Source organism: Macaca thibetana, chromosome 20 (genome assembly GCF_024542745.1).
Source record: "Macaca thibetana thibetana isolate TM-01 chromosome 20, ASM2454274v1, whole genome shotgun sequence".
NCBI lineage: Eukaryota > Metazoa > Chordata > Mammalia > Primates > Cercopithecidae > Macaca > Macaca thibetana.
This window is the reverse complement of record NC_065597.1, coordinates 30,927,006-30,941,587: the sequence shown is the minus strand read 5'-3', so window position 1 is coordinate 30,941,587 and position 14,582 is coordinate 30,927,006. Positions and strand designations below refer to the sequence as shown.

The following is a 14,582-nucleotide window of genomic DNA, read 5'->3' as shown; positions in this document are numbered from 1 at the left end:
CGATTCTCCTGCCTCAGCCTCCCAAGTAGCTGGGATTACAGGCGCCTACCACCACACCCGGCCAGTTTTTGTATTTTTAGTAGAGACGCAGTTTCCCCATGTTGGTCAGGCTGGTCTTGAACTCCTGACCTCAGGTGATCCTCCCACCTTGGCCTCCCAAAGTGCGGGATTCCAGGCATGAGCCACCGAGCCCGGCCTTCTTTTTTTTTGAGACGGAGTCTCGCTCTGTCGCCCAGGCTGGAGTGCAGTGGCACATTCTCGGCTCACTGCCAGCTCCACCTCCCGGGTTCATGCCATTCTCCTGCCTCAGCCTCCTGAGTAGCTGGGACTACAGGCGCCCACCTACCATGCCTGGCTAATTTTTTCTATTTTTTAGTAGAGACGGGTTTTCACCATGTTAGCCAGGATGGTCTTGATCTCCTGACCTCATGATCCGCCCACCTTGGCCTCCCAAAGTGCTGGGATTACAGGCGTGAGCCACCGCGTCCGGCCCTCCTTTTTCTTATCTAAATAGTTTCATTGCTTTTTTTCCCGAACCCGGGAAATTGCAGTTATCGCGCCACTGCACTCCAGCCTGGGCAACAGCGTGAGACTCCGTCTCAAAAAAAAAAAAAAAAAAAAATAGTTTCATTGCTTTTTTTCCCGAAAATTAGTTAATAATACTTGTATACATTTTTTAAAGTTATACTGTTGGGCTGGGTGTGATGGCTCATGCCTATAATCTTAGCACTTTAGGAGGCCGAGGCAGGCGGATCACTTGAGGCCAGGAGTTCGAGACCAGCCTGACCAACATGGTGAAACCCCATCTCTACTAAAAATACAAAATTAGCCAGGTGTGGTGGTGCATGCCTGTAATATCAGCAAGTTGGGAGGCTGGGGCAAGAGAATAACCTGAAGCCGGGAGGTGGAGGCTGCAGTGAGCCAAGATCGCACCACTGCACTCCAGCCTGGGCAACAAGAGCAAAACTCCATCTCAAATAAATAAATAAATAAATAAATAAATAAAAATACAAAAATTAGCCAGGCATGGTGGCATGCGCCTGTAGTCCCAGCTACTTGGGAGGCTGAAGTAGGAGAATCACTTGAACCTGGAAGGCGAAGGTTGCAGTGAGCTGAGATCGCACCACTGCACTCCAACTTGGGCGACAGAGTGAGACTCTGTCTCAAAAAATTAAAACAAAAAATAAATAAAAGTTTATACTATCATTTTTTTCTGGAAATCTTTTTTTTTTTTTTTTTTTTTTTTTTTGAGACGGAGTCTCGCTGTGTCACCCAGGCTGGAGTGCAGTGGCCGGATCTCAGCTCACTGCAAGCTCCTCCTCTCGGGTTCACGCCATTCTCCTGCCTCAGCCTCCCGAGTAGCTGGGACTACAGGCACCCGCCACTTCGCCCGGCTAGTTTTTTGTATTTTTTAGTAGAGACGGGGTTTCACCGTATTAGCCAGGATGGTCTCGATCTCCTGACCTCGTGATCCGCCCGTCTCGGCCTCCCAAAGTGCTGGGATGACAGGCTTGAGCCACCGCGCCCGGCCTTTTTCTGGAAATCTTAAGAATCCGTAACAATTCTGTCTGTCCAAGGCAGTTTAGAACCACAGGTGTGCTGCTTATATGCCCCGCCCCCACCCGGCAGACGTTTCTCAGCCGTCGCAGCAGGACTTAGCATCTCTAGTTCATCTCTTTCCGAGGGCTCCGGGTGAGGGTCTTTCAGTCTCCTGGGTCTGCGAAAATATTCCCTTGTTTACTCATTACGGCGTGATGTCATTTGCACTTGGAGATGTGGGAGGCAGAATATCTGCCTGCCTCCGAAGCAGAGCCGTTGGACATGGGGAAGGCTTTGGTTGAAGGTGGCCCCTTGTCAGCAAGACCCTTATGCCACTCACAAGCATATATGTGACGAGTGCCCATTCTGGGTCTGTGCCGCCAGGAAAGGGTGGGAGGGGGACAGGTGTGGAGGGGCGGCACAGGAACAGGGCCTTCGTCTCAGAACACTGCGGTCTGGCAGGAAAGTAGAAGCAAAACCAACAGTATTAAGCCAGGGTGGCCAGTGTCATGTAAAACTGCAGGGCAGAAGCCCCTTATCCTGAGCAGGGGAGCTAGGGAGGCAGGGTACACATGTCCTGGGAGGCGGGGAGTTTTCCAGGGGAGGAGAAAGGCTGCCTCTCTGAGACAGTCAACAAATGTGCAGACCACAAATGTGGATGAGCACACCGTGGTCAGGGCCCAGGAGACCACGTGCACCGTGCACAACACAACTCTAGGGGGCACGTGATCATCGCGCAGGGTTAACTGGCTCAGTACGCTGTCAGCATGTAGACATAATCTCACTTCTGAATTTAATTGAATGCGTGAGTTAACTCACAGAGTTCATAAGTATATTTTGTGAATAAGTGAGATGATACATAAAAAGTCTTTTTTTTTTCCTTCGGAGATGGAGTTTCCCTCTTATTGCCCAGGTTGAAGTGCAATGGCATGATCTCAGCTCACCACAACCTCCGCCTCCTGGGTTCAAGTGATTCTTCTGCCTCAGCCTCCCAAGTAGCTGACAGGCATGCCCCACCACACCTAGCTAATTTTGTATTTTTAGTAGAGACAGAGTTTCTCCATGTTGGCCAGGCTGGTCTCAAACTCCTGACCTCAGGTGATTCACCCACCTCAGCCTCCCAAAGTGCTGGGGTTACAGGCGTGAGGCACTGTGCCCAGTCATAAAAAGTAGTCTTTTAGTTCCTTGAGTGAAAAGTAAATTCAAATGTTACTTTAGCATTTATATTATATGTGTCAGTTATCTATTGCTGTGTAACAAATAGCTCCAAAACATAGTGACTTCAGAAAACAATCATTTGGGCCAGGTGCAATGGCTCATGCTTGTAATCCCAGCACTTTGGGGTATGAGGCGGGTGGAACACCTGAGGTTAGGAGTTCAAGACCAGCCTGACCAACATGGGGAAACCCTATCTCTACTAAAAATACAAAATTAGGCCGGGTGTGGTGGCTCACACCTATAATCCTAGTACTTTGGTAGGCTAAGGTAGGCAGATAACCTGAGGTCAGGAGTTTGAGAGCAGCCTGATCAACATGGAGAAGCCCCATCTCTGCTAAAAATACAAAATTAGCCGAGCATGGTGGTGCATGTCTGTAATCCCAGTTACTCGGGAGGCTGAGGCAGGAGAATTGCTTGAACCTGGGAGGTGGAGGTTGCCGTGAGCCGAGATCACACCATTGCACTCCAGCCTGGGCAACAAAGGCGAAACTCCATCTCAAAAAAAAAAAAAAAAAAAAAAATTAGCAGGGCAAGGTGGCTCATGCCTATAATCCCAACTACTCAGGAGGCTGAGGCAGCAGAATCGCTTGAACCCAGGAGGCAGAGGTTGCAGTGAGCTGAGATCTCGCCAAAGGCACTCCAGCCTGGGAAACAAGAACAAAACACTGTGTCAAACAACAACAACAAACCAATCATTTATTTTCTCCCACAGTTTCCATGGGTTGTGAATTTGGGTGGCTCTGGCTTACCATCTTTCATGAGTTGTAGCCCAATGTCAGCTGGGACTGTAGAAAGCTCAACTAGGGCTAGAGGATTCATTTCCAAGGTTGGCCCTCTCAAGTGGCTGGCAAGTTGGTGCTGGCAGTTGGCTGGGAGCCTCAGTTCCTCTCTCCATGGGCCTCTCCTCGGGGCTGCTTGAGTACCCTCCCAATATGGCGACCAGCTTCCCCCCAGAGCAAGTGATCCTAAAGACCAAGCAGAAGCGGCAATGCCTCTTATAACCTGGCTCTGCACACACTGTCCCTTACACCGTATTTACTGGTCATTTCGGGCAACCCTGATTCAGCATGAGAGGGGACCACACAAGGCCTGAGGGACACCCAGGGGCTGGCTCACTCTGCACTCATACCAAGCTCACCCTGGCTGCCCTCTATTCCAGCTCTCTGCATTTCGTTCTCTCCTGTTTTCTGCACTTGGTGAAGAGGAGAAGATGATGGTGAACAACTATCGCCCTCTTCAACCCTTGATGAACCGGAAGGTCTGGGCATCCTTCCAGACCACTAATGAGGGCACAAGATCCTTGAGACGTTAGGTCCACACGAATAGCAGAACTGACTTTGAAAGAAGGAAGTGTTGTTTCCCAGGTTTCACAATGTGATTGTACATGACTTCTGAAATTAAAAAGAGAGAATGGGGTTATTGCTTTAGTTGATACACTTTTCAGCTGCAAGTGAAAGAAAGATGTGTAAGTACCATAGGGAACATAACGCAGGATGGAAGCGTGTGTCATGGCACCCAAGGCAGGTGCAGGGTGCTTAGTTTCACTGTAACAAAGTACCACAAACTTGGTGGCTTAAAACAACAGAGATTGATTCTCTTATGGTTCAGTGAGCCAGAAGCCTGACACCAAGGCGTCCGCACGGCTGCTTCCTTCTGAGGCTCTAGGGGAGGATCCTTTTCCTTGCTTTTACAGCTTCTGCCTCCTCCTTGTGAGAACTCCTGGCCGGGCACGGTGCCTCACGCCTGTAATCCCAGCACTTTGGGAGGCCAAGGTGGGTAGATCATGAGGTCAGGAGATCGAGACCATCCTGGCCAATATGGTAAACCCTTGTCTCTACTAAAAACACAAAAATTAGCTGGGTGTGGTGGTGCACATCTGTAATCCCAGCTATTTGGGAGGCTGAGGCAGGAGAATCGCTTGAACCCGGGAGGCGGAGGTTGCAGTGAGCTGAGATCATGCCACTGCACTCCAGCCTGGGTGACAGAGTGAGACTCTGTCTCAAAAAAATAAATAAATAAATAAATAAAAAAATAAAAAGCTATAGTAATTAAGATAATGTGGTACCTGTCAGAGAAGGACAAATCAACCAATGAAAAAGGATAGCGTGTCTAGAAGCTTCCACACATTAGTGATCCCTGAGTCATGCTGTAGGGAATGGATGGGCTTTTCTGTGAATAGTTTTGGATAATTTGGATATCTATCTATCTATTGATTGATTGACCAATTCATCTGTCGATCCACGGGGTCTCACTATGTTGCCCAGATTGGTCTTGAACTCCTGGGCTCCAACAGTTCTCCTGCCTTGACTTCCCAAAGTGCTGGGATTACAGGCATAAGTCACCCCACCCAGCCAACTGGATATCCAAATGGGGAACCATGAATCTTTTTTCGCACCATACCTCACGCCCCTACCTCACAGCACACACAAAAATTAATTTCTGACTGATCATAGATCTAAACAGGAAAAGTAAAACAACAAAGCTCCTAAAAAATAACATAGGAGGCCGGGCGCGGTGGCTCAAGCCTGTAATCCCAGTACTTTGGGAGGCCGAGGCGGGTGGATCACGAAGTCAGGAGATCGAGACCATCCTGGCTAACATGGTGAAACCCCGTCTCTACTAAAAATACAAAAAACTAGCCGGGCGTGGTGGGGGGCGCCTGTAGTCCCAGCTACTCGGAGGCTGAGGCAGGAGAATGGCGTAAACCCGGGAGGCGGAGCTTGCAGTGAGCCGAGATCGGGCCACTGCACTCCAGCCTGGGTGACACAGCAAGACTCCGTCTCAAAAAAAAAAAAAAAAAAAAAATAACATAGGAGCTGGGCATGATGGCTCGCACCTGTAAACCCAGCGCTTTGGGAGGCCGAGGCGGTTGGATCTCCTGAGGTCGGGAGTTCCAGACCAGCCTGACCAACATGGAGAAACCCCGTCTCTACTAAAAATACAAAAGTAGCTGGGTGTGGTGGCATATGCCTGTAATCCCAGCTACTCGGGAGGCTGAGGCAGGAGAATTACTTAAACCTGGGAGGCAGAGGTTGCAGTGAGCCAAGATCGCGCCATTGCACTCCAGCCTGGGCAACAAGAGCGAAACTTCGTCTGAAAAAAAAAAAAAAAAAAGACTTGATCCAGAACTCAGTGATGGGTCTGAGCGTGGCTTTTCTGTCTTTCTTTCATGATGTTGTCTCTGTCTTGGCAAGCTCATTCCTTTGGTGGAAAGAGAGCTACCACTGGTGCCAGGATGGTTTCCATTAATTTATATAACATTTATTGAGCGCCAATTATGTGGCAGGCTCTATTCTAGACTCTGGGGACGGAGCCTAGACTGCTTCAGGTCTGAAGAGCCTTTGCCTGCGGAGCTCACACTCTGATGAAAGGAGGTGGACAATGATGCATAAACACAGAAAGTCTGGGGTAGCAAGTCACAGGGAGAGCACATGGCTGGGTGGCGAGGTCTCTTCTACAGGGGCCATTTGGGCAGAGACCGAGGGAGGAGTGAACCACATGGCTACATGAGGGCAGAAAATTCCAGGTAGAGGCTGGAGGCAGGAGTGCCCTTCGGGTGTTCAAGGTACAGCCAGAGGGTGAGGGCAGCCAAATGCAGGGGTGAGGAGAGAGGCATGGGAGGCAAGGGTGGTTACTGGGGCACCACAGGCTGGGTGGAGACTTTGGAGCTGCTGCTGGATTCTGAGCAAAGCGCATTTTTAGTGGGGAGGCTAGGTTTGGCTGTGCTGCTAAAGAGTTTTCCAAAGTGGTCGTTCCTGTCCTTGCCACTGGGTCACTGTGTGAATTCTGGAGGTTGTGCCCAGGTGTCTCCTGCGGATTTCATTTACATTTCCCTAATGATTAACCATGATGAGTATTTTGTGCAGATTCATTGGCCATCTGCATCTCCTCTTTCACCAGATACCTACTTGAGACATTTGCCCATTTTTCTCTTGGGCTGTCTGTGGTTTTCTTTTTTTTTTTTTTTTTTTTTTTTTTTTTTTTTGAGATGGAGTCTCGCTCTGTCACCCAGGCTGGAGTGCAGTGGCCGGATCTCAGCTCGCTGCAAGCTCCGCCTCCCAGTTTTACGCCATTCTCCTGCCTCAGCCTCCCGAGTAGCTGGGACTACAGGCGCCGCCACCTCGCCCGGCTAGTTTTTTATGTATTTTTAGTAGAGACGGGGTTTCACCGTGTTCGCCAGGATGGTCTCCATCTCCTGACATCGTGATCCACCCATCTCGGCCTCCCAAAGTGCTGGGATTACAGGCTTGAGCCACCACGCCCGGCCCTGTCTATGGTTTTCTTACTGATTTTTTAGGAGTTCTTTATATATTCCAATTATAAGGCCTTTGCCCATTTTACAAATCTCTTCTCTCCCACTCTGGGGCTGCTTTTCACTCTTTTTTTTTTTTTTTTTTTTTTTTTTTTAGATGGAGTCTCGCTCTGTCACCTGGGCTGGAGTCACTGCAACCTTCACCTCCCGGGTTCAGGCGATTCTGCTGCCTCAGCCTCACAAGTAGCTGGGATTACAGGCGTGTGCCACCATGCCTGGCTAATTTTGTATTTTTAGTAGAGACGGGGTTTCTCCATGTTGGTCAGGCTGGTCTCGAACTCCCGACCTCAGGTGATCCGCCCACCTCGTCCTCCCAAAGTGCTGGGATTACTGGCAGTAGTCACCGCGCCCGGCCCGGATCAAGCTTATACCAATGGCTGCAGCTGATCAGTTTTGCAACCCAACGGGTGCCCTTTCTTGTAAGCCAGTTTGGGTTTCTTTTTACCTATTACTTGCTTGGAAAAAAATCTGAATCAGTATTTTGCTTTTCCTTTTTTTAGACAGAGTCTCTCTCTGTTGCCCAGGCTGGAGTGCAATGTCACAATCTCGGCTCACTACAACCTCTGCCTCCCGGGTTCAAGTGATTCTCCTGCCTCAACCTCCCAAGTAGCTGGGATTACAGGTGCCCATCACCATGCCCAGCTAATTATTATTATTATTATTTTTTGTATTTTTAGTAGTGATGGAGTTCACCATATTGGCCAGGCTGGTCTCGAACTCCTGACCTCAGGTGATCTGCCTACCTTGGCCTCCCAAAGTGCTGGGATTACAGGGATGAGCTACCGAGCCTGGCCCAGTATTTTTATTTTCACAGCATTAAAAAATATTCCTGCCAGAAGAGAGAAAGTTTTGCAATCAACCTAAACATGTTATCTTCCAACCTTACGTTACCTTACGTTATGTTACGGTCAGATAAGCACAGAAAACAGATGCTAATCTGTTTCCAAAGGAAACAGGGGAGATAAAGAATAAATGATGCCGGGCGCGGTGGCTCATGCCTGTAATCCCAGCACTTTGGGAGGCCGAGGCGGGCGGATCACAAGGTCAGGAGATCGAGACCACGGTGAAACCCCGTCTCTACTAAAAATACAAAAAATTAGCCGGGCGCGGTGGCGGGCGCCTGTAGTCCCAGCTACTCAGGAGGCTGAGGCAGGAGAATGGCGTAAACCCAGGAGGCGGAGCTTGCAGTGAGCCGAGACGAGATCGCGCCACTGCACTCCAGCCTGGGCGACAGAGCGAGACTCCGTCTCAAAAAAACAAAACAAAAAACAAAGAATAAATGATAAGTAGATTAGGTCAAGTGTGGCAACTCATGCCTGTAATCCCAGCACTCTGGGAGGCTGAGGCGGGTGGATCACGAGGTCAGGAGTTCAAGATCAGCCTGGCCGATATGGTGAAACCCCCTTCCCTACTAAAAAAATACAAAAAATTAACTGGGCGTGGTGGCACGTACCTGTAGTCCCAGCTACTTGGGAAGCTGAGTCAGGGAGAAATGCTTGAACCCTGGAGGTAGAGGTTGCAGTGAGCTGAGATTACGCCACTGTACTGCAGCCTGGGTAACAGAGTGAGACTCCATCTTAAAAAAAAAAAAAAAAACTCAGGCTGGGCACCGTGGCTCACGCCTGTAATCCCAGCACTTTGGGGGCTGAGGTGGGCAGATCATGAAGTCAGGAGTTTGAGATGAGCCTGGCCAACATTGTGAAACCCCGTCTCTACTAAAAACACAAAGAAAAATTAGCCAGACATGGTGGCACATACCTATAATCCCAGCTACTGTGGAAGCTGAGGCAGGAGGATTGCTTGAACCTGGGAGGCAGAGGTTGCAGTGAGCCGAGATGGTGGCCACCGCACTCCAGCCTGGGGGACAGAGCGAGACTCTGTCTCAAAAAGAAAAAAAATAATAATAAAATACAAAAACTAGCCAGAAATCTCTTGAACCCGGGAGGTGGAGGTTGCAGTGAGCTGAGATTGTGCCACTGCCCTCTAGCCTGGGCAACAGAGTGAGACTCCACCCCCTGCCCCCACCAAATTAAAGTTTCTGACTCTTTATAGGAGGTCACATTTGGTGGTGATGCTGGGTGAAAGAGGGTTGGGTGGAAGGAGTCAAAGTGGAAGTGGGATAGCACCAAGCTGGGAAACGGGCACGTTTCAGTTCTGCCTCTAACTGATGCTCCTGACTTAGAATCCATCGATCAAGAGGAGTTTGCTGAAGGATAGGGTGTATGGCTGCCTTGCCCGCTCCTGAACCAGGCCCGGGGTGAAGTGTGTTGTGCGCATTCAGCAGCTCCAGTCCCACTATGGGTCGTACTGACATGCTGGGCCCAGCCCACGCCCCAGAAGCTTGCAGCAGCGTTGGTCTGGGGAACGGTGTTTTAGGAAGCTCCCAAAGTGACAGGATGGTGTCATCGGGCATAAGGGCCACAGCACTCCCACTGAGTTGTGACAAGTTCTACAAAATCATCCCTGGTTTTTAATAAGGAAACTGAGGCTCACTTGAGAAGTTGAGAAACTTGTCACTGACCCCCCAGGCCAAGGGATAGGCAGCATTTTACTCTTGCCTTCTCTGATTTGTGCAATTAGTCAAGGAAAAAGTGCAGCAAAGAGAGAAAGTCCTGAACTTTAAAACCCAGGAGAAAGCTTATCCTATAATGCTGGGCAGTTCACGCTGATGGAAGCAGTGGCCAGAGGAAGGCACTTGCCTGAGCTTCCTGCAGCAGTATGAGAACAGCCCGTTTCTCTGGTGGGGAAGGGGTGACACAGTCAATGGAGGGGGTAGTCTCTGAATCTGGAGCTTGGGATGGGGGCAGAGAGCAAGCTATACAGCCATTCTCCATGGACCGCCCATTTCCATGGGGACTTGGGGACACAGAAAGGTCCAAGAGGCCAGAGGGGCCCTGGGCTCCCGTTCTACCCGCTCCACGTTGACATCGTGTCCAACAAGACACCAAGAGAAGCAGGGAGTGGCTGACCATTTTCCATATCGACACGGGGGGCCCTCTGCGTGCACGAACATCTTTGTCTCCTGAAAAATGGCCTTTGTCAGTTATTTTTAAAAACTGGTGTTAATCCTGAGATGTGGAGATACTCCCGGGAAGCCAATGGAGCCTGGACACACGAGATGAAACCACAAACACACCCAGAGGAAAAGACATTGATTTCAACCCTCAAAGCAACGGGACAAAAAACAAACAGGAGGCTTCCCTCCCGCCCCAGGGACAGCGGCCAATGTCTGCGGCTCTACGGGACAGACTCTCCCTGGGACCAGATTGCAGCTTCCGATTGTATTATAGAATTTCTGGCCCAACTTTTAAGGTTCAAGGCTTCCTCCCTTTGCTTGTATGTTATTTTCTCGTTTAATAAAGATATACGCATGTGTGAGAAGCATCGCCTGTTCCCAGCCGCCGCCGCCTCCTCCCCGGCTTCCTCCCCGTCCCCAGCACGTCCTCCCATTGACCTTCCAGAGAACCAAGCTCAATTCAGAGCAGGCCATGTGCCCAGCTAAATCCCCTCAGCCTTGCCCCGTTGGGACAGAATTCACATTCTTGTCCCCCTGCCCCTGCCCTCTCCTGGCAGCCCACTCTGTGCCGACCAGGATATCGGCCCCTCCCACCCCAGGGCCTGAGGGCACCCTTCCCCGCTGGCCCTACACCACCTGCTCGACACCTGCTCCTCCTGTTCCCTCAGTCTGAACTGAGCCCCCAGATGGCACCTGGCACATAGCGGTGCCCAGCAGTAATGGGGCTGTCATTTTTTGACACTTGTCTGTCCTGCTGAAAGGTGGGCTGTCCGTGCACTGCTGCGTCCCCACCTCTGTGTCCACCAACCCCTCCACACACATTGGAAAGAAAGTCTGAGGGTAGAAGCCAGGCATTCGGCCAGCCCCTGGGAGCACAGTTCTGCAGTGATGGCAACACCAGCAGCTCAGGGTCCTCCACCTGCTGGCTCCGGGAGCACAGTTCTGCAGTGAGGATGACAGCAGTAGCTTGGGGTCCTCCACCCACCAGCCCCGGGAGCACAGTTCTGCAGTGATGGCAATGCCAGCGGCTCAGGGTCTTCTACCCGCTGGCCCCCAGGAGGCGGGCACAGGTGTCTCCCTGCTTCACAGAACAGGAAACTGAGACTTCGAAAGCTGAGCTGAGTCACTCGCCTGGTGCCACATTAATCAGCAAGTGGTAGAGGTGAGATTTGAACCCAGGACCCTTCAATTCTAGGCCTGAACTGCTTTTAGTTTTTGGATGTAAAGTTCACACATAGCATAACATTAACCGTTAGTAATTTAAACACGTACAGATCCGTGGTGGTCACTCCCAGTGTTGGGCAACCATCCCTATCATCTAGTTCCAAGACATTTCATCACCCCAAAGAGAGACCCCATCCACTCAGCCCTCACTCTCCATCGCCCCTGCCCCCAGCCCTAAGCAGCCACGAATCTCGTCCGTCTCTCTGGATCCACCTGTCCTGGACATTTGTGCACTCGGAATCATACAACGCATGGTCACTGACCCTTTCACGCAGCCCAGTGTTTTCAGGGGTCCTGCACGTTGCAGTGCTTCTTCCTGTGTGCGGCTGAATGACGCTCCAAGGGATGGCGGACTACACTGGGTTTATCCATCATCCACGGATGGACAGGCCTGAACTCTGACCCCGACTTCTACTGTTGCTTCCATGTCATCTTTTTTTTTTTTTTTCCCAAGATGGGTCTCACTCTGTTGCCTAGGCTGGAGTGCAGTGGCGTGATCTCAGCTCACTGCAGCCTCAACCTTCCCAAGCTCAGGTGATCCTCCTACCTCAGCCTCCCCAGCAACTGGGACTACAGGTGCACCACCACCACAACAGGTTAATTTTTGTATTTTTTTGTAGAGATGGGGTCCCTCTGTTGTCCAGGCTGGTCTTGAACTCCTGGGCTCAAGAGATCCTCCCACTTTGGTCTCCCAAAGGGCTGGCATTACAGGCGTGAGCCACAGCACCCAACCTCCAAGTCATCTTTGACACACAGAGCACGTCTGAGAGCAGCAACAAGACTAACTTTGGGGCCAAAGCTGAGAAGTGGGGCGGAGCCCTTCCTGGTGGCCGGTCGTCAGTACGGCGCCTGAAACACACACAAAGTCTATTTTTATTTTATCTAGTTGAACCTAAGCAAAAAATCTGGCCCTGCAATCTCTAACCTTGCTTCTAGCTGTTACTGAGCAATCGCAGGGCTTCGGATTTTACTTGCAGGCATGGCCACTGTTTACCGTTCCCCCATACGAACTTCAGAAGCTAGAAGGATTCGGTGAAGGAAAGTCATGAGTGCCTTTTCTCTAACCAGAACGGTGGATGTTTCCAGTGAAGAGGCAATGAGGCTTTCAAGGTGCCACCAGGAGCAGCTGAAATGAAGTTCTCTCTTTTTTTTTTTTTTTTTTAGACAGAGTCTCACTCTGTTGCCCAGGCTGGAGTGCAGTGGCACGATCTTGCCTCACTGCAACCTCTGCCTCCCGGGTTCAAGCAATTCACCTGCCTTAGCCTCCCGAGTAGCTGGGATTATAGGCACCTGCCACTGTGCCCGGCTAATTTTTGTATTTTTAGTAGAGACGGGGTTTCACCATGTTGGCCAGGCTGGTCTTGAACTCCTGACCTCGTGATCCGCCCACCTCAGCCTCCCAAAGTGCTGGGATTACAGGCGTGAGCCACCGCCCCCGGCCAAAGTTCTCTTTTAACTGGGAGAATTCACGTGCTTATGAATCTGGCTGCCTATGTAAGTGGCACCGTCATTGTGGCCATCAGCATTGCCACGAGGATTAAAGGCCCGCCCTGGGTCTGAAGCCAGGCTTGGCCACTTACTGAACTGCCCTTTTTCTCCAACCATAAATGAGGACTAACTACGGTTGCTACAAAAATTAAATGGCATAGAAAGTGTGAAAGGAACATAAATCCTGGGACCCCACACTCGCTAACCAAAGGGAAAAGTGAAGCTAGCAACTGTGTCATGCGGACCAGCCTCCTGTGTCGGTTCCAAATTATTGAGGAACAAATAACTGAAAAGATTGGGGCCGGGCGCACAAAGCATGATCACAAGGTCAGGAAAGATTGAAACCCCGTCTCTACTAAAAATACAAAAAATTGGGCTTGGTGGCGGGGCCTGTAGTCCCAGCTACTCAGGAGGCTGAGGCAGGAGAATGGCGGGAACCCGGGAGGGGCGGAGCTTGCAGTGAGCCGAGATCGCGCCACTGCACTCCAGCCTGGGCAACAGCGTGAGACTCCGTCTCAAAAAAAAAAAAAAAAAAAAAAAAGATTGGCTGGGCTTGGTGGCTCACACTTGCAATCCCAGCACTTTGGGAGGCCGAGGCGGGTGGATCACTTGAGGTTAGCAATTCCAGACCCGCCTGGCCAACATAATGAAACCCCATCCCTACTGAAACTACAAAACTTAGCCGGTGTGGTGGCAGGTGCCTGTAATCCCAGCTACTGGGGAGACTGAGGCAGGAGAATCACTTGAATCTGGGAGGTGGAGCTTGCAGTGAGCCGAGATCGACACACTACGCTCCAGCCTGGCGACAGAGTGAGACTCCATCTCAAAAAAAAAAAAAAAAAAAAAAAAAAAAAACATGATGAAAAGCTACACACCTCCCTCACATTTTGCCCATAAGGAAATTCCTTGTGGGCTTCAAGATCTTCACCCTAAAGCGCTTCTGTTAAAGTTCACCCTGGCAATGTGAACTGATAGCTTATCTTCACATGTGCTGGGACGAGGGGCAGAACTGAGTCGTCCCTCCACCCACCTCAGGCAAATGCATATCTCATTGTTTCCGCTGCCCTGTCTTCGGTATCTTAAACCGCAGAGTCACCGAACCAGACAAAAATGTGACTTTTCCTCCACCCCCTCACATGAAAATTGTGTATTTCCCAATATCCTGCCCTTCCCCCTTTCAATATTGAAGCCCTCAAAATCATCTTCGGATAAAGGCACAGACCAGTCTCCCAGGTGCGCGTCCCTAATGTTGGCATTTAAACCTAAAATGGTGGAGACTTGCCTCAGTCATCTTCCGTGACTGGCAAGAGTCTTTACGCCAGGCCGAACACTCACTGAGTGGCTGCCCCACACACCTATCTACCAGGAAACAGAACGGAATTTCTGGTTGTACTCAGGGCAGCCCCACCCTGTCAAGCATGCAGGCAGGGAAAGCTAACCTCTGAGCATAGCCAAAGCATGGCTTTCAAAAACAAACCTCCGGAAGAAGCAAGGACCCTTGCTATGTTAAAAGATGCAGACATTTCTCCCCTACAACTGAGAACCAGCCGGGCAGGGGACTCACAGGTGTGAGGCAGCCCCAGCAAGCCTGACTTCAATTAAGGGTTGTGAACCCAGCAAATCTGAGCCTCAGTTAATTTAGAAAGTGTATTTTGCCAAGGTTGAGGCCACGCCCGTGACACAGGCTCGGGAAGTCCTGACCGCATGGGCCCAAACTGGTTGGGATACATTTTAAGGAGACATGAGATACCAATCAAGTACATTTTAAAAAAGGCGGGACAACTC

The 14,582-nt window shown here is 50.5% G+C and overlaps 2 protein-coding genes across 6 annotated transcripts in view; both read left to right on the top strand.

The window, feature by feature from the left end:
- Positions 1 to 10,585, top strand: part of CA5A (carbonic anhydrase 5A) — a 68,040-nt gene extending 57,455 nt beyond the window's left edge. Inside the window, exon 7 of one of the 5 annotated variants that reach the window (XM_050773747.1) lies at positions 10,058 to 10,585. In XM_050773747.1, the coding sequence (XP_050629704.1) occupies positions 10,058 to 10,571 (514 nt within the window). In that variant the 3' untranslated portion in view covers positions 10,572 to 10,585. Of the gene's footprint in view, positions 1 to 3,916; positions 4,670 to 10,057 lie in introns of those variants that run through there. The other 4 variants (XM_050773746.1, XM_050773745.1, XM_050773743.1 and 1 more) reach the window with 4 other exon arrangements.
- The window catches only part of KLHDC4 (kelch domain containing 4), a 723,698-nt gene that overhangs the window by 525,085 nt on the left and 184,031 nt on the right, over positions 1 to 14,582 (top strand). The gene's annotated exons all lie outside the window — the stretch shown is intronic.